At 37.6% G+C, this 21,117-nt stretch overlaps 1 protein-coding gene across 2 annotated transcripts in view; it reads left to right on the forward strand.

The window, feature by feature from the left end:
* tnr (tenascin R (restrictin, janusin)) overlaps nt 1-21,117 on the forward strand; it is a 221,649-nt gene that overhangs the window by 149,695 nt on the left and 50,837 nt on the right. For both annotated transcript variants that reach the window (XM_061920431.1, XM_061920430.1), the window contains 2 exons: nt 258-377; nt 10,465-10,608. In XM_061920431.1, coding sequence (XP_061776415.1) covers nt 258-377; nt 10,465-10,608 — 264 coding nt within the window. The remainder of the gene's footprint in view (nt 1-257; nt 378-10,464; nt 10,609-21,117) is intronic.

Consider the following 21,117-nt stretch of genomic DNA (forward strand, 5'->3'; position numbering starts at 1 on the left):
TATAAACGTACATACATATTTTGTTTAAGTATTATTCAATAAATATATTTATAAAGGATTTTTGAATCGTTACTATTTTTAGAATATTTTTTAAAAATCTCACGTACCCCTTAGCATACCTTCAAGTACCCCCAGGGGTACGCGTACCCCCATTTGAGAACCACTGCTTTAATACAACTGGCAGACACCTGTCCTGACATGAATGATGATCATTGTTGAAGGCTTTTTCCAATGAACCTTTATTGTCTCACTCCCAGCCATGGACATGCCATCAGAGTTGACCGCCCTCAACATCACGCCACAAGGAGCCCTGCTGAGGTGGAACCCCCCTCTCTCCAACGTTGACAACTATGTAATAACGGTCACACACAACCAAGGTAAGTTTTCCTGGAACGTTCTGCTTATTGCGGCATTTGAGTTTGTTTTTTTCTATATTTCAATGAAATTTCGAAATGATCTAGAATTGTCTTTATCATCCTTGGGATTTTCCAGACCATAGGGCGCACCGGATTACAACGCTCACTGCCCATAAATGGTCTATTTTTTTTTACTTTTTTCATATGGCATAGTGGGTACAGCGGTTTTGCCAGAAACCTGAGGATTGCCCGCCTCTTGGAATCGAAAATTGCTGTCGTTGTGTCCTTAGGCAGGACACTTCACCCTTGCCCCCGGTGCTGCTCACACTGGTGAATGATGAATGAATGATAGGTGGTGATGGTAGGGGCCGTAGGCGCAAACTGGCAGCCTCGCTTCTGTCAGTCTACCCCAGGGTAGCTGTGGCTACAAATGTAGCTTACCACCACCAGGTGTGAATGAATGATGGGTTCCCACTTCTCTGTAAGCACTTTGAGTATCTCCATCCATCCATTTTCTACCGCTTATTCCCTTTGAGGTTGCGGGAGGCGCTAGTGCTTATCTCAGCTACAATCGGGCGGAAGGCGGGATACACCCTGGACAAGTCGCCACCTCATCACAGGGCCAACACAGATAGACAGACAACATTCACACTCACATTCACACACTAGGGCCCATTTAGTGTTGCCAATCAACCTATCCCCAGGTACATGTCTTTGGAGGTGGGAGGAAACCGGAGTACCCGGAGGGAACCCACGCAGTCACAGGGAGGACATGCAAACTCCACACAGAAAGAACCCTAGCCCAGGATTGAACCCCAGACTACACCAGACCTTCGTATTGTGAGGCAGACGCACTATACCCTCTTCCACCATGAAGCCCTGCTTTGAGTATCTAATAATATAAAAGTGCGATATAAAATCCAATCCATTATTATTATTTTTTGATATTATGCGCACCGGATTATAGGGCGAATTAAAAGGGACATTTTTTTTTTTTTAAATGTAAAACACTTCCTTGTGGTCTATATAGGATGTAATGGTGGTTCTTTCGTCAAAATGTTGCATAGATTATGTTTTACCGATCATCTTCAAGCCGCTTTCTGACAGTCGCTTCTGGATGCGCCGTTAGATGGGCGGTCTTATTTATGTGGCTCACCTCAGGCAGCGTCTTCTCCCCGTCATGCAAGATCGGGAGTGGAAGAGGAGTCAAAAAATGGAGCAAACTGTTTTAATGACATTCAGACCTTACTTCTGAACAGAACTCTAATAACTAAAGTTCCTTGGGTGAATAATAGAAACTCACTAAACCGGTATGTTTTAGCGCTTTCATAGCGATTTTACTGACAGATAAAAGTAAGAACTTTACATTACTTTATATTAGAAATGGCAACAGCGGAGGATGAATGTCCCATTACAAGAAGATAGACAAAAAGACGAAGCTTATCGACTACGAGGTCTGGACGGACTACAATGGCGGTCGCGCACAATTTTTCAGGACTTATACAGATCCCAAATACAGATCAGCTGGTAACAGAAGTTAAAAAAAGTTGATTTTTGATTGACCACTTTGCAAAAATGAAAATGAGAAGTTACAGTTTACTTCTCAGAAAATGATTCCCTGAACAGACACACAACAGTTGTTAATTTATTCTACTACTGTGGCTGTTTTGTTTTGTGTATATTTGATAGTTTTGTGTATCTGACATAGGATTAGCCACATTGCCATAAATGGAAATTAAATAATATAAAAGAACCAAGAGATGTAGGGGTGCTTTATTTTTTGTTTTACTTCTGTAGATGAAAAAAAAAGTTGATTTTGTATAATATTGCGAAACAAAACACCAGATAATACGTCTTAACTTATACACACACCATAATAATACTCGTATGTTTAATGCGCCGACAATCTTTCAAGTGGTGAAGCTTCATAGCTTACCAAAGTCGCACTTAAACATGTTGATAGATTTTTGAGTGCTGTGTGTAATATTCTAATTTTTCAATGGAACATTTAAAATGTTGGTATATTTTACTTGAGACATAATGCTATCATAGTACTGTCTACACGTACCTCTTATGTTTGACTGCCATCTACTGGTCACACTTATCATTACACCATGTACCAAATAAGATAGGTTGGAGGTGGGTGATCTCAACCAAACTTATTCCGTACACTAGGCGCACCGGGTGATAAGGCGCACTGTCGAGTTTTGAGAAAAAAAAAGTTTTAAGTGGGCCTCATAGTCTGAAAAATATAGTCATTTATGTCTCTCATCACTAAACAGCAGCTCCCCTGCTCAAAACCATGACATTACCTGCACCAGCATGCTTGACAAGCAAGACTTATCTTGCTACATGAGATGGATTCGATACTTTTTAACAAATTCCGTAAATTTACGTGGAATGTGTTCTCTTACTGCCCTGTTGTTAAAATCAGGCATGCTTGATAGAATGTGTTCAAAAGTAAGGCTCAACGTTTCAAATGGTGCTAGCTCGATGCTAATTCACATTGGATATGCAACGCATTGATGATTGCACAGGGCCATTTCAACACCTCCAACCGTAAGATGTGCATTACAATAAAGCAGCTGGTGTGCAATAAGTACCATACTTACTGGCTAACCTTTTGTTATGATCAACAAAAGTCAAGATCAGCACATTCAACCTATTGGTAAAGATGACTTCCTGACTATGGCAACACAAAGAGGACAAGCTAAAATGAATGCATACTTAGGAATGAGACTCAAATGTTAAGAACACAAGATTTAACATATTGACAACACAGTTATTGTTATCAACTCAGTATTAAATCTTGAATGCAATATTATGGTGCAAATATGGTACAGTTCAGTACCAATAATGATTCCCAGGTATTGGTGGTCAGTAGCGTATTGGTTCAAATGTAAAAAATATCCATCCCAGCTTGCTCCAAAGTACCGTATTTTTCAGACTATAAGGCGTATTTAAAATCCTTTAATTTTCTCAAAAATCAACAATGCGCCTTATAACCCGGTGAGCCGAATGTACGGCATACTTCTGGTTGTGCTTACTGACCTCTAAGCAATTTTATTTGGTACATGGTGTAAGGATAAGTGTGACCATTAGATGGTAGTCGTACATAAGAGATATGTGTAGACTGCAATAAGATGGCAGTAAACAACAGCAAAACTTTAAATGTTCCATTGAGAATATAGAACATTACACACGGCGCTCAAAAATCTGTCAAAATGTTTTAGTACGACTTCTGTAAGCTATGAAGCCGCACCGTTTGATGAATTGTTGGCGCATTAAACATACGATTATTATTATGGTGTGTGTATAAGGACCGCAAATTGGCACCTATTAGCAGACATATTACTTGGCGTTTTTTTTTTGCAGAATTATACAAAACCAACTTTTTTGCCTTTTGGTACCTGCTGATGTGTATTTGGGATCTGCATAAGTCCTGAAAATGTGCACGCATCTGCAATTTTAATCCGGTGCGCCCTATGATCCGAAAAATACGGTACTCACTTGTGTTGCCAGGAATTTAGTCATTTTCAGTGGATAACAAATAAATCCTGATTTATACTGATGCACCATAAGTTTAATTTGCAGTATTGTTTCTTGAGAAGATACTGTACATAAAATAAATGGTTGGTGACTTTGTGTGATAGTGTAGCTGCACACAAGTTCATTGCAGAACCCATTGTGCTAAATAGCGATATCTGGCATAACTAAAAAGTACAATGGCCACCAGCGCAAGCTCTGGGAAGTAAAAAGTTTCAAAGGGCAGATTTAACAGAGCAGACCATATATTGATGCTGCTGCCAGCATGATGCATGGCCGTTTCATAAAAGGTGTTACTGTAATTAATTTTGACTTACTAGCTCATTAAAGAGAACCACTCTCCCTGTGCTGTCTGCACAATTAAAGGATTAACCGCAGCATGCCGTATCCCCCTACAGATGGGGGCAGCTGTAGGGTCCATTGAGATTTTTAGATTTATTTTTGTTCATTCAGGGGCACTGAGGAGAGATGCGATACAGCAGGTACCGCCAAGGTTTTTCCCATTTAGAGTGTGACGCATCTTCCGAGGCAACACGGAGCTATTTGTCTCACCCTCAGTATACTTCATCATGCCTGGTTGAGCTTCTAAGGCCGGGCCAAAAACATTGCATTTACCACATGGTACTTTTTTTTTTTGTTTGTTTGTTTTTTTTGTGATGCACCCTGTGTCCTCACCATCTTGACAGCCTTTTACAGATTGGTAAAAGATAGCCGTATCAGCCGTTCAGGGTCTGTTTAGAATTTGCTCCATGAACCGTCCAACACAAAGCAAAACCGCTCGTGCAACTGCTTCTAAGTTCTTGAGTTTATATAAGATTAATTTAAAGCTAAATTTTAAGCTACATTTACTGCGACGTTATGCTTAGTACATTTAGCACACCCCTCATGGTTGAGGAATTCACATTAGTCGCATAATTTTGGTCTCGACCTCTGTATGTATGATGAGATTATCGCAGATCTTCAAGATGCAACCTTTTAATCAAATTTGATTTATAGGATATTTAGACTGATTTGGTGGATTTAAAAATTCATTTTTTATTTAAAAATGAAATTGTAAATGGGTAAATTTTGAAATGTATTGTACTGTATTTTGTATATTATACAATGATGTATATTTTAACTGTGGGTTCCTGTCCATAAGATGTTGGCCTCTCGGGATGACCTTTTTGCAGAACGGACTCTGATATTAACAAAAGAAACATTAATGTAATACAAAATGATGTCTGTCTGTAAATAAATAGATGAAAAAAAAAATTAGTCCATTCCAAAAGTCAGACTGGGACCAAAGCGTTAAAATAACTAAACGTTTTTTCCCCAAAAAAAATAATGCAAATCCAATAAAATGTAATAACAATAAAATAATTTAGAGGATACTTATAGTTGTATATTCCATAAACCAGTGGTCCCCAACCACCAGGCTCGATTCGTACCGGGCCGCAGAATACATTTTTATATATATATATTTTTTTTAAATTAATTTTTTATATATTTTTTTTATTAAATCAACATAAAACACAACATACAAAGACACACTATATAAAACCTCCCCTTTTCATGACAAAGAAAAAAAAAAAGAATCACGGGACAAATTATGAAGCTTTGACCGGTCTGCAGCTACAAAAAGGTTGGGGACCACTGCCGGCCCGTAAACAATGTAAATCACCTACAGTACAAAATGACACATGAAATGCTGTATATGTACAACATTATTGAAGACTCTTGCTGATGAGAATGATGAGCAGAGATGGTACAGTTGGTGGCCCTGCCCTAAACCAGATCGTACGCTCCACATAAGTCCCCATGTTACATGAAAAATCACACGAAGAATGTCTTTTAAGGAATGACAGGGCGCTACATGTGAAACGCTTTCCGAGCCGCCTCCTGCCTCGTCATTGATAATAATAAAATAGTAAGCTGCTCTGGTGGTGTAAAGCTTTAGTGATTGTTTTGTAGGACAGAACGTGCTGGGTTCAAATTGAAGTCGAAGTCACAGTAGTTGGATTTATTCATGTGTTTTGATGACGTTAAAATTATTATTTCGCAATAAAAAAAAAGTCATTATTGTACAATATATTTCCCATTAATTTGTTTTAGCACAAGCAATGTATCAAATTAAATTGATTCAAAAATGCATACAAGTTGTTTTACATATGTAAAACAAGTGTGGGAAAGAATATGTAAAAAATCCTGCTTAGGACTCTAATCCATCTAGGTCAGGGGTTGGCAACCCAAAACATTTGAAAAGCCATATTGGACCAATAATACAGAATACAAATCTGTCTGGAGCCGCAAAAAATGAAAAGCTTGAAATGAAGGCAACACATGACTCAAGTGCCTACAGTATATTAGCTATAACAGCCTACTATAAAAGTGACTATGTGTCGCAGGCTGAAGCAAGTCTTCATTGACAGAAATGTTTGCTGTGGTCTGTAACAACATGGCACACAAACAACTATGTGAAATGCAGCCAATATTACATACATATAATGTGTCATGAAACATGCAAAACTAAATTGTATACAAAGAGGATAAATGTACAGTAAAAGACATTAAATGAGCTCAAATATACATACAAATGACGCATAATGATGCAATATGTACATACAGCTAGCCTAAATAGCATGGTAGCATTGATTAGCTTGCAGTTATGCACTGACCAAATATGCCTGATTAGCACACCAACAAGTCAATAACATCAACAAAGCGCACCTTTGCGCATTCACACACAGTATAGAACTTTTGGTGGACAAAATGAGACAAAGAAGGAGTGGAAGTTTTTACATGTAAACAAACTGTTGAGTCACAGCCCACACTATGGTGAGTTCAAGGACCGCAGAAATTAGTAGGACAAAACGATGTTCACCAAATCCTGTCATCAGTGAAGCAAACGCACAAACATACTAAACAGTGGGCTTTCTAACAATTGGGAAGGTTTATGTTATGTTTGTACTCAAACAAAAAACATACTAAAACAAAAAAAAAAAACATTTCCCCCCCATCTTTTTCCAATTTCCAATCCTGTTTTTAAAATGCTCCAGGGAGCCACTAGGGCGGCACTAAAAAGACGCATGCGGCTCGAGACCCGCGAGTCGCTGACCCCCCATCTAGTTACACAAATGCCACCTTTTTTACTTTGCTACTAGTTTTTTCTTTAACTCAATCGTATTTCTCGCCCTCTTTTTCAAAGGGCTGACACTTGCAACTTACTTTGGCCCGTAATCAATAAAAAAAGCGAACAGACTAAGTCACCTTGGCATGAGATTCTTTATTTGCGTATTCCATACTCAGGCAAATGGACTAGTGCAATGTTTGGCCGTATAATAATGTGGATTTTTTTTCTCGAAATGCAAATCATATGACTAATTTCAAGGTTAATAGGTTTGTTGAAACGTGAGTGTAGATATGTATATGGATGTCTGTATGTACAGTATGTGTATATGTATGTTTGTACAATGAATTTATATGTAAAATATGTACATATGTATGTTTGTACAGTGAATGAATATGTACAGTATGAGTATATGTATGTTTGCACAGTGAATGTATACTGTATGTGCATGTATGTGGATATGTATGTTTAAACAGTGAATGTATATGTACAATATGTACATATGTATGTTTGTACAGTGAATGTATATGTACATGTATGTGTATATGTATTTTTGCACAGTGAATGTATACTGTATGTGCATGTATGTGTATATATATGTTTTTACAGTGAATGTATATGTACATGTATGTGTATATGTATTTTTGCACAGTGAATGTATACTGTATGTGCATGTATGTGTACATGTATGTTTGTACAGTGAATGTATATGTACAATATGTACATATGTATGTTTGTACAGTGAATGTATATGTACATGTATGTGTATATGTATGTTTGCACAGTGAATGTATACTGTATGTGCATGTATGTGTATATGTATGTTTGTGCAGTGAATGTATATGTACAATATGTACATATGTATGTACAGTGAATTAATATGTACAGTATGTGTATATGTATGTTTGCACAGTGAATGTATACTGTATGTGCATGTATGTGTATATGTATGTTTATACAGTGAATGTATACGTACAACATGTACATATGTATGTTTGTACAGTGAATGCATATGTACATTAATGTGTATATGTATTTTTACACAGTGAATGTATACTGTATGTGCATGTATGTGTATATTTTTATGTTTGTACAGTGAATGTATATGTACAATATGTACATATGTATGTTTGTACAGTGAATGTATACTGTATGTGCATGTATGTGTATATGTAAGTTTGTACAGTGAATGTATATGTACAATATGTACATATGTATGTTTGTACAGTGAATGAATATGTACAGTCTGTGTATATGTATGTTTGTAGAGTGAATTAATATGTACAGTATGTGTATATGTATGTTTGCACAGTGAATGTATACTGTATGTGCATGTATGTGGATATGTATGTTTATACAGTGAATGCATATGTACAATATGTACATATGTATGTTTGTACAGTGAATGTATATGTACATGTATGTGTATATGTATTTTTGCACAGAGAATGTATACTGTATGTGCTTGTATGTGTATATGTATGTTTGTACAGTGAATGTATATGTACAATATGTACATATGTATGTTTGTACAGTGAATGTATACTGTATGTGTATATGTATGTTTGTACAGTGAATGTATATGTACAATATGTACATATGTATGTACAGTGAATGAATATGTACAGTATGTGTATATGTATGTTTATACAGTGAATGCATATGTACATGTATGTGTATATGTATTTTTTCACAGTGAATGTATACTGTATGTGCATGTATGTGTAAATATATAGATGTTTGTACAGTGAATGTATATGTACAATATGTACATAGGGACGGCGTGGCGCAGTGGGAGAGTGGCCGTGCGCAACCCGAGGGTCCCTGGTTCATATCCCACCTAGTACCAACCTCGTCACGTTCGTTGTGTCCTGAGCAAGACACTTCACCCTTGCTCCTGATGAGTGCTGGTTGGCGCCTTGCATGGCAGCTCCCTCCATCAGTGTGTGAATGTGTGTGTGAATGGGTAAATGTGGAAGTAATGTCAAAGCGCTTTGAGTACCTTGAAGGTAGAAAAGCGCTATACAAGTAGAACCCATTTATTTATTTTATTTATTTATATGTATGTTTGTACAGTGAATGTATACTGTATGTGCATGTATGTGTATATGTATGTTTGTACAGTGAATGTATATGTACAATATGTACATATGTATGTTTGTACAGTGGATGTGTATGTACATGTATGTGTATATGTATGTTTGCACAGCGAATGTATACTGTATGTGCATGTATGTGTATATGTATGTTTATACAGTGAATGTATATGTTCAATATGTACATATGTATGTTTGTACAGTGAATGTATATGTACATGTATGTGTATATGTATTTTTGCACAGTGAATGTATACTGTATGTGCATGTATGTGTATATATATGTTTGTACAGTGAATGTATATGTACAATATGTACATATGTATGTTTGTACAGTGAATGTATATTTACATGTATATGTATATGTATATGTATGTTTGCACAGCGAATGTATATGTACATGTATGTGTATATGAAGGTTTGTACAGTGAATGTATACTGTATGTACATGTATGTGTATATGTATGTTTGTACAGTGAATGTATACATGTATGTGTATATGTAGGTTTGTACAGTGAATGTGCGTGTGGATGTACGAACTTTGAATGTGTAGGTATGTACTGTATTTGTGTATGTTTGTGAGAGCGTAGGAACCTATGCATGTATGTATGTGTACATGTACAAATAACCGTGTATATGAGTACATTTATATGCATATATGTATGTACAATATATTTGACGTTCATTAGAGCGTTGAAAAACCAAGGTGCCACTCTAATTGACATGCACAATGTTCTCCTCAGCCACTGTTGGGAGTCATTAACTCTTAGCCCCAGGACTATCAGGATACTTTACTCCGCCCACGGTGGCATTTTATTCACGAATAATTCCGGATTTTAAACGGCAGTCCTCTAACATCAAGGAGGAGGATTAATATAATGATTAATTAAGGCACATAGTTTGATTCCATCAGCTGTCTGATTTAAAAACCACGTTAAGTTCAAATTGTGCCCGAGCAAACACAAGCTGTAACACAAGCTGTTGTAATAAAGATAATTACATTTTTTGTATTTTTTTATTTTTTTGAGGGGGGTGTTGGGAGGGTACTGTATCAGTAACATATTGCAGCAGCATTATTTTGAGGCTTGATATAGCTGTCAAAAGTGAAACGTCTCTTGCTCGCAACCATTAGTCATTCACTGTCTGATTTTATTGAACTGGCAAAAAGAAATGTCAAGGGAAGCCTGCATGGTTTTCCTTATTTCATCATTTTGTTTCTCCAGATAGAACTCTTTTTCTCAGCTCATGGCGTCAACGTGCACACTAAACCACGCTGCCAATGCAACAATGCAGACAGCAGTCGTAGTTTGTCTCCGCTTTGAAAACTATTATGTTGTTTTTACTTGTGTTTTCAAAGTGACAGCAGATACCTTCCTGGTGGAGGGCAACAAGCAGGAGCACCAGCTGTCCAACCTGAAGCCCAGCACGTCATACTCGGTAGCCCTCTATGCCACCAAGGGACCCCTCACCAGTGGCACTGTCATCGCCAACCTCCAAACACGTAAGAGAATTTTCCCCATAGTGTCAGCATGAGGTGTTACTTAATGGAAGTGTTTATCCATGGCATTAATGTGTCTATAAAGGAAAACAAGTAGTTGGATGAATTAGAATGCATCTATATAAATGAAAGCAGGTCATTATTGGATTCTGAAATGAGAAAATGTATTATGTCCACTAGGGTTGTATTGTATACCGGTACTGGTACAAATCAATCAAAAACCGTACTATACTCTGTTTGAAAAGTACCGGTTCCCGGGCATGAGGGCGTGTCGTCACATCATGTCATTGCTGGTTCTGCGAGCAAAGGAGCATGTTCGGCAGCGCACATTCACGGAATACTTATAAGCAGACACAGTGTGTAGACCAGTGTTTCTTAACCTGGGTTCGATTTTGCGCTCCTATTTTGGTGGCTTTTTCTCTTTGTTTGGTATTTTCCTGTAGCAGTTTCATGTCTTCTTTTGAGTGATATTTCCCGCAGTTAGTTTGTTTTAACAATCAAGAATATTTCAGTTGTTTTTATCTTTCTTCGTGGGGACATTGTTCATTGTCATGTCATGTTCGGATGTACTTTCTGGACGCTGTCTTTGCTCCACAGTAAGTCTTTGCTTTTGTCCAGCAGTCTGTTTTTGTTTACTTAATAGCCAGTTCAGTTTTAGTTTCGTTCTGCATAACCTTCCCAAAGCTTCAATGCCTTTTCTACGGGCACCCACCTTTTGTTTATTTGTGGTTTAAGCATTAGAAACCTTTTTACCTGCATTCAGCTTCCCGCTATTTCCGACATCTACAAAGCAATTAGCTACCGGCTGCCACCTACTGATATGGAAGAGTATTACACGGTTACTCTGCCGAGCACTAGACAGCACCGACACTCAACAACAACACATCATTTGCAGAATATAATTACTGGTTTGCAAAAAATATTTGTAACCCAAATATGTGAAATTAGACAATCTCCCACTGCACACCAGACTGGATCTCGGCACAGTGGTTGAAAAACACTGCTCTAAACAGCATAATCAGATGTTGTAGGCGATTGGCGAACTGGCCCTGAATACCAACCACTTGTGACTCCTTGAATTATATCCACGATTTTGAGTGAGTCAGGAACGAAACGAGGTAGCTAAGTTGAAACTTTGCAAACTTTTTGGGCTGTTTGAAAAAAATGTTTTTCTAAAAAAACTAAGTTTTCTGTTTTAAAGTTCCTGTGTGATCTACACATTTGAGCAATGACAATCTTCTGTATGAGAGCAGGGCTGCAGAGGCTTATAAACATCAATGGGACTACGAGCGGGGTGAAAAATCAACTTCGAACTATTCCAGGGCTCTACATGCACAACTCGATACATGAATAAACAAATGTTCCTGGCACAGTGTTGGAAACAAGACGTTCTTTCTCGCGTGTCATGTGCCTCTTGCTTCTTAATGATTTTTTCAGTCAGAGCTCCTCTCACAGGAACCAGGAGAATGTATTGTCTTTCGTTTTGGAGCGTAGGGACGTGATAATCCGTATTCTTTTGATAACATGTTCCAACAGGACACGACCAAGAAATGAGAGAGTTTTTTAAACCATAAATTAATTGAACTTATTATTAACCATTAAACAAAACTCCTTAATTTTGCATTCCATCCATCCGTCTATTACCTGAATGCTTCTATGTTAGCTGTATATTTTCTGCTGGATCTTTTCTTTATTCTATGCTGCCCTTTTTTTTGTCGCAGCTGTTACTGTATACTGTAATATTGTACATGGTAATTGGGATTTGTTATATATTTTATATACTATATGCAAATATAATACAATAATATAATACGTCATTACATATTATATACTGTCTATACAATATGTAAATAGTACATACATGTTGTATTGCAACTACGGTACATTTTTAGTCTACTTTATACCTGCATTTTCATTTCCATCCTTACCCTTTCCATCCTTTGAAACCAAGCTACTGTGTGGGACAATTTCCCTTGTGGCTAAATAAAGTTTGTCTAAGTCAGGGGTGTCCACATTTTTTCCACTGAGAGCCGCACATGGAAAAATTAAAGCATGCGGGGGCCATTTTGACAGCTTTCATTTTTATACCATAGCAAAATACAGTGGGGCAAAAAAATATTTAGTCAGCCACCGATTGTGCAAGTTCTCCCACTTATGATGACAGAGGTCTGTATTTTCATTATAGGTACACTTTAACTGTGACAGACAGAATTTGAAAAAAAAAATCCAGGAATTCACATTGTAGGAATTTTAAAGAATTTATTTGTAAATTATGGTGGAAAATAAGTATTTGGTCAACCATTCAAAGCTCTCACTGATGGAAGGAGGTTTTGGCTCAAAATCTCACAATACATGGCCCCGTTCATTCTTTCCTTAACACGGATCAATCGTCCTTCTCCCCTTAGCAGAAAAGCAGTCCCAAAGCATGATGTTTCCACCCCCATGCTTTACAGTAGGTAGGGTGTTCTTGGGCTGCAACTCAGTATTCTTCTTCCTCCAAACACGACGAGTTGAGTTTATACCAAAATGGATACATGGATGATACAGCAGAGGATTGGGAGAATGTCATGTGGTCAGATGAAACCAAAATATAAGTGAGAGCTTTGAATGGTTGACCAAATACTTATTTTCCACCATAATTTACAAATAAATTCTTTAAAATTCCTACAATGTAAGTTCCTGGATTTTTTTTTCACACTCTGTCTCTCACAATTGAAGTGTACCTATGATGAAAATTACAGACCTCTGTCATCATTTTAAGTGGGAGAACTTGCACAATCGGTGGCTGACTAAATACTCTTTTGCCCCACTATATATGTATGTATTTTTTTTAGGGCTCCCGGGTACCATAAAGTGTCTAAGTCTTTAAATGTTAAAAACAAGTCAACTTATCATTTATTTTTTATTTTTTATCTAACGCTTACAGTATATCATCTTCAGGTGGATATAAAGTAATAAAAAAAACTAAAAAGTTGTATACCTTTTCTGTGAAAGACAACTTTGTTTTTTTATAATAAAACTGAAATATGCAATATTTCTCCCACTGCCCAAAACATTCAGAAAGCAATGTTTGATGTGAAGTAATTAGAGCCTTAACAAGATCAATAAGGCAGGACAAAATTGATTTTAATTAAATATTATTTTTGAGTAATCACAGTGAAAAGGTAAATACAATTCCATTCAATATATTTGGGATTCCAAAAAGTGCCCCACTCATGAAATGTTGAATTTTTATTAGTTGTTGTTTTTTTTTTTACTTTCCACACTTAAGTTACGAGATCAACTTCAGATATATCTGTAGATTTTACGTTTGAACTATTATTTTGTTTGTTTTATGCTCTTTTGTCAAAGAAAATGTTGATGTTTGTGTATGGCAACAACACAATATATGCAATATTTTTCACATAAAACATTTTAAAGTGAAATATTTGAAATAATTGAAGCCTTGAATAGGTAAATCCTTCATTATAACATTTTTTTTTTTTGAGCAATGATAAATGATGAATGGGTTGTACTTGTATAGCGCTTTTCTACCTTCAAGGTACTCAAAGCGCTTTGACACTACTTCCACATTTACCCATTCACACATACATTCACACACTGATGGAAGGAGCTGCCATGCAAGGCGGTAACCAGCACCCATCAGGAACAAGGGTGAAGTGTCTTGCTCAAGAGAGCAAGTCACAACGGACGTGACGAGGTTGGTACTAGGTGGGCATTGAACCAGGGACCCTCGGGTTGCGCATGGCTACCCTCCCACCGCGCCACACCGTCCCGATGGCAAAAAAAGAAAAAAAAAAAACAGCCTGCATGCCAGCTGTGTCAACATTGCAACTTTTTCTAGTTAGATTTCACCCCATTTCACTTTTATTAATGTTTTTTATTTTTACAAATTTCCAAAATATGTGGACGGACTGGTAAACAATTGGCTTTGGGCCGCAAATGGCCCCCGGGCCACACTTTGGACACCCCTTTTCTATGTCTAATTCTAAGTCTAATTGCTAAAAGGACAGTAAGTAAGAGGAATTACCTGTAAATGTGTAAATCACTTTTAGTTAGATGATTATTTGTCACAAAAAAGCTACATAATTCAGTTAAATGTACAGTAGCTGTAACACTCAAACTTAAACCACATGAACTGTTTGGGCCCAAAAATATATTCAAACCCTGGTCATGTTTTCGGTTAAATATTGGTCATACGTGTGCAGTGGCTCTGGGTTGTGTTGTGTCCTACCACTCTAATCTTCGGAATGAAAGGTGAGCGTGCTGACCATTGAGATAAAAGCCCGGGCTATCCACTCAAATAGCCAGCAGCACACTCTTGAATTTGTCAGGGAATGAGGTTTACCAACGTACACACTGGCTGGTCTTATTTGTTACTAACATGCTTAACAGCTTACACTGAGAAATACCAGACTTTTACTATTCCACAATGACAAAAGAGGAGTAGGAAGAGGCAGAGCGCTTTTAATTCTACCCATTTTCCATGTCTCAGCACTTACTGATATTTTGTTCACTTACTGATTTTAAAACATTGCCATAAGGGTAACATAATAATAATATTAATAATGATAATAATAATAAGTAATACCGAAAAAATACAATAATTGTCTTTTAAAAAAACAAAACATTTTTCCAGTACTGTCATCCCTCACCACATCGTGTTTCATAATTTGCACCTTCACTCCGTCGCATATGTAATCTGTTTAAGTTTATTGTACCCCAGTGAAACCAGTGAAGTTTGGCATGTCGTGTAATTTGTAAATGAAAACAGAATACAATTATTTGCAAATCCTTTTCAACTTCCATTCAATTGAATGGACTGCAAAGACAAGATACTTAATGTTCGAACAGAGAAAATTATTTGTTTGCAAATAATCATTAACTTAGAATTTAATGGCAGCAACACATTGCAAAAAAGTTGGCACAAGGCCATTTTACCTCTGTGTTACATGGCCTTTTCTTTTAACAACACTCAGTAAACGTTTGGGAACTGAGGAGATCAATATTTGAAGCTTTTCAGGTGGAATTATTTCCCATTCTTGCTTGATGTACAGCTCTCCCGTCCAAAGGCAAAACCCAGTAACTCAATTTTGGTCAAAACTGAGCTGATAATAATTTTGGAGTTCCTAGGTGATATGCTTTACATTAGTGTATGCGATATTGTAATTTGTTCCATTAGTAAGCTTTTACGCGCACGGCAGGACCTAGCAACTACCACATAACTGCTTAGATACAACAGAAAAACCCAGTATCTCAAGGGACCAATCGGAGCTTCTTTGTCAGTCACCTTATTGTCTTTAATGAGACATTTGCACGAATGGGGGCCGACGGTCAACCTGATTATGTGATATTATGGCACGAGGGGATATTTGGAAGATTGGCCCAGGACGTTGCAAGCACCTTCATTAAATGTATTGTTCTTGATTCTTCCCCTTGCATACTCTTTTGGGCAGATGACTGTGGAGGTCAAAATAAAAACTGGATGCTGTACACGGCTCTTGCCCAATGTGCAAACGTAGAATGGGGCCCGCCCGAGATTGTGATAAAATATCTGGAGAAAGGGCACACGTTCATGAGAGCAGATTCAATCCATGGCTCAATAGGCAAGAAAATGAAAGCTCAAGAAAACATCTATACGTTTGATGACTTTGTAGATCTTTGTAAGACAGCATCAAGATAGATTGGTTTTCCTTTGTTTTCTCAAAATCAGCTAGAAGTGAGTTACTAGGTTTTGCCTTTGGACGGGAGTGCTTCAAAAGTTGTTCAACAGTCCGGGGTCGCCGTTGTTGTCTTATAAGCTTCATAATGCGCCACACATTTTCAATGGGAGACAGGTCTGGACTACAAGCAGGCCAGTCTAGTACGCGTACTCTTTTACTATGAAGCCACGCTATTGTATCACGTGCAGAATGTGGCTAGGCATTGTCTTGCTTTAATAAGCAGGGGCGTCCATTAAAAATATGTTAGTTGGATGGCAACGTATGTTGTTCAAAAGCTGTATGTACCTTTCAGCATCAATGGTGCCTTCACAGACGTGTAAGTTAACCATGCTCTGGGCACTAATACACCCCCACACCATCACAGTCCGGATGGTTCTTTTCCTCTTTGGCCCGGAGGACACAAAGTCCACAGTTTCCGACAACAATTTCAAATATGGACTCGTCAGACCACAGAACACTTTTACACTTTTCATCAGTCGGTTGGTAGAGTGGCCGTGCCAGCAACTTGTGGGTTCCAAGTTCGATCCCCGCTTCCGCCATCCTAGTCACTGCCGCTGTGTCCTTGGGCAAGACACTTTACCCACCTGCTCCCAGTGCCACCCACACTGGTTTAAATGTAACTTAGATAGTGGGTTTCACTATGTAAAAGCGCTTTGAGTCATTAGAGAAAAGCGCTATACAAATATAATTCACTTCACTTCACATCTTCAAAGAGCTTGGGCCCAGTGAAGCCAGCAGCATTTCTGGGTGATGTTGATAAATGACTTTCGCTTTGCATAATAGAGTTTAACTTGCACTTACAGATGTAGTGACAAAGTGTAGTTACTAAAAATGGTTTTCTGAAGTGGTGATATCCTTTACACACTGATGTCGGTTTTTGATGCAGAACCACCCGAGTGATCAAAGATCACGCGATTAGCCGCTTAGGTGCAGTGATTTCTCCAGATTCTCTGAAACTTTTGATATTACGGACCGTAGATGGTGAAATCCCTTAATTCCTTGCAATAGCTCGTTGAGAAATGTTGTTTTTCAACTGTTCAACAACTTGCTCATGCATTTGTCCACAAAGTTGTGACCCTCATCCCATCCTCATTTGTGAACGACTGAGCATTTCATGGAAGCGGCTTTTATACTCAATCATGGCACCCACCTGTTCCCAATTACTCACCTGTGGAATGTTCCAAATAAGTGTTGGATGAGCATTCCTCAACTTTCTCAGTCTTTTTTGAAACATGTTGCAGGCATCAAATTCCAAATGAGCGAATATTTGCAAAAAATTAAGTCTACCAGTTTGAACGTTAAGTATTTTGTTTTCGCAGTAGATTCAATTAAAAATAGGTTGAAAAGGATTTGCAAATCATTGTATTCTGTTTTTATTTACATTTAACACAACGTGCCAACTTCACTAATTTTGGGATTTGTATGTTTGGCCTAGATTAGGTCTTTTCAAGCATAAAAATAACTAAAACTAATTAAATAATCAATACTACAGTAGTTTTGGTCACAAAGTAAGACCAAACTAATCAGAGTGCGCTGGTCATTGCCGTGACCACTGATTGGCTCAGCCTCGCCCTGCGTTGATGAGAGTAAATGTGACTATGCGGGTGTTACTTCATGTCTGGAGAGCTTGCATATTGTTAGAAAATGTTAATAGTCAATACGCAATAATGTTGAACTTGCATGTTGATTTCCTGGGCAAAAATGCTGTGAGTTTGTTTTAATTTGTTACATCTGTTCGCTAGAAATAAGAGAACAAAGTGACAAAAGACCGGAATGTTCAGAATAATTGTTTTAGTGTGTATTAAAGGACTGATGCCAGAGGAGTTGTGCGTAATTATGGTAAGGACCAACTTATTATTAGACAGCATGACTCACCAAATGCTAATATTTTCAGTGATGTGCCTGAAATGTAGGAAAGTAAGGCAATCTATTTTGCATTTGTTCCATCTATATGCCCGAAGCCTGCACCACGAAGACAGCTTCCACCCCCTCAGAGCCCACTTGTTGGAAAGTGCTCAGTTGTTTTTGAAGCAGCAGCAGAGACCCATGATGCAGGCTGCAGCTGCTCCTCTTACAAAAAATATTGTACAACACCCCCCAAATGCCTACTGTGAGGCATACCTGGAGAGCTTGATAACAAATGTGTGCACATATAGTCAAAGTAAATGTAAGGCATTGCGCTAAGGCAGTGGTTCTCAAATGGGGGTACGCGTACCCCTGGGGGTACTTCAAGGTATGCCAAGGGGTACGTGAGATTTTTTTTTTAATATTTTTAAAATAGCAAGAATTCAAAAACCCTTTATAAATATATTTATTGAATAATACTTCAGCAAAATATGAATGTAAATTCATAAACTGTGAAAAGAAATACAACAATTCAGTGTTGAAAACTAGATTTTTTGTGGACATGTTCCTCAAATATTAATGTTAAAGATTTCTTTTTTTGTGAAGAAATGTTTAGAATTAAGTTCATGAATCCAGATGGATCTCTATTACAATCCCCAAAGAGTGCACTTTAAGTTAATGATTACTTCTATGTGTAGAATTATTTATTTATAATTGAATTACTTGTTTATTTTTCAACAAGTTTTTAGCTATTTTTATATCTTTTTTTCCAAATAGTTCAAGAAAGACCACTACAAATGAGCAATATTTTGCACTGTTATACAATTTAATAAATCAGCAACTAATGACATAGTGCTGTATTTTACTTCGTTATCTCTTTTTTCCAACCTAAAATGCTTTGCTCTGATTAGGGGGTACTTGAATTAAAAAAATGTTCACAGGGGGTACATCACTGAAAAAAGGTTGAGAACCACTGCGCTAAGGCGACGTTCCCTATAAAGTCGGTGATTTCATTAGAGCGCAAGTTTGTGTTTTGGAAATCGCACAAAGCAAGCAATTTAAATGCAAATGTTATTTCCTCCGAGGAAAGTACAAGTGCTCAACATATGTTTAACTTCTATGTATGGCACAAACACAACAAATAAAGAAAATACGTATTCACAGAGATTCAAACATAACATTTTTACTGCAGTTTTTTTAGTGAAAAAATAACCTATGTTGCAACGCATCACAGTGTTTCTTAGAGTTCGGCGTAGGAACTTTCCTGATCGTGTGGCCATGTTCGGCCATGACTTTGTTTCGGGTAATAAATTACCCGACCATAATGAATGATGAAGATACATATATTTATTTAGCAATAGAAGATTCAATTACCTTCAGATAATTATTCCATCCATCCATCCATTATCCATTTTCTACGGCTTATTCCCTTTGGGGTCGCGGGGGGCACTGGTGCCTATCTCAGCTAAAAAGCCCCCGAACAACATAGCTCCTAGGATCATTGGGACACGCAAACTCCTCTACCACGGTAAGGTGGTAGCTCAGAGAGGAGCAGGTGCTGAGTGTGTGTGATAAAACTAAGTATCTGGGGCACATCATTACTGATCTATTGGGTGATGATGATGACCTATACAGACAGTGGCGTATGCTGTATGCCCAAGCCAACATTATTTAATGTATTTATTTTTTAACTAATTTCTTATTTACTAATCGGATATAATAAAAATAAATATCAATCGTTTTTTTACACATACCGTATTTCCTTGAATTGCCGCCGGGACGCTAATTAATTTAAAACCTCTTGTCACTCTTGCGCTTACCAAAGGCATGCGGTAAAAATTTGAGTGTGATGTAAGCTTGGACCTTAAATCTTCTGCCCTTTATGCGATTTCAAATTACCGGTATTGAAATCAGCCTCCTCCATTTTGAAAGTGATGACAGGGGAAGTGTCACTCGTGACGTCACGAGTTTGACCAGGCGGTAATACTAAGCATGCGCTAATTATTTTTGGAAGCGAGTTTGACCCGGCAGTAAATCAAGGCAGGCGCATACCATATGCCCTGCGGCAATTCAAGGAAATACGGTATATACATTATATTGCCAAAAATATTTGGCCAGCCATCGAAGTGATCAGAATCAGGTGTCCTAATCACTTGGCCCATTCACAGGTGTATAAAATGAAGCACTTAGGCATGGAGAATGTTTCTACAAACATTTGTGAAAGAATGGGCCGCTCTCAGTGATTTCCAGCGTGGAACTGTAATAGGATGAAGTGAAGTGTGAAGTGCCGTGCCGGTATACCCACCGAGCTATACCGCCCCGGTATAGCTCGGTTGGTAGAGTAGCTGTGCCAGCAACTTGAGGGTTCCAGGTTCGATTTATAGTTTTGTGTATCTGAAATAGGATTAGCCACATTGCCATAAATGGAAATTAAATAATATAAAAGAACCCAGAGATGTAGGGCTTTATTTTTTGTTTTACTTTTGTAGATGTTAAATTTGCAGATGATTACTGCAATATATATTTCAAAAAGATTCATTGCTCTTCCTTTTTGCTTTTACCAGTAGCAGTTTAGAAGTCTGGAGTAAAAAAGTGCACAGGTAGATCAAATGCATTAGTTAATTTCAGGTGGTTAATCAAAGATCCATACAACATAATCTGATATGATTTCATAGTTTAAAGCACTATTTATGTTTTTTTTATGATAAATAGGTGCTAAAAATGTTTTTGCTTGCGCGCTTTGCACGCTCACATGAATTATTTGTGCCCCAGGTGTGCCCCAGTACAGTATTAGGTCAAGTGACGCCCCTGGATCAAACCATCATGGCATGGGGGGAAACTCTGGGTTTATGGTAATTAATTGCATAGCCAAGTACTTGATTTGATGTTCAGTTTATGAACTTACATTCATACGTTGTTGAAGTATTATTGAATAAATACATTT

This window comes from Nerophis ophidion, linkage group LG14 (assembly GCF_033978795.1).
Source record: "Nerophis ophidion isolate RoL-2023_Sa linkage group LG14, RoL_Noph_v1.0, whole genome shotgun sequence".
Taxonomy (NCBI): Eukaryota; Metazoa; Chordata; class Actinopteri; order Syngnathiformes; family Syngnathidae; genus Nerophis; species Nerophis ophidion.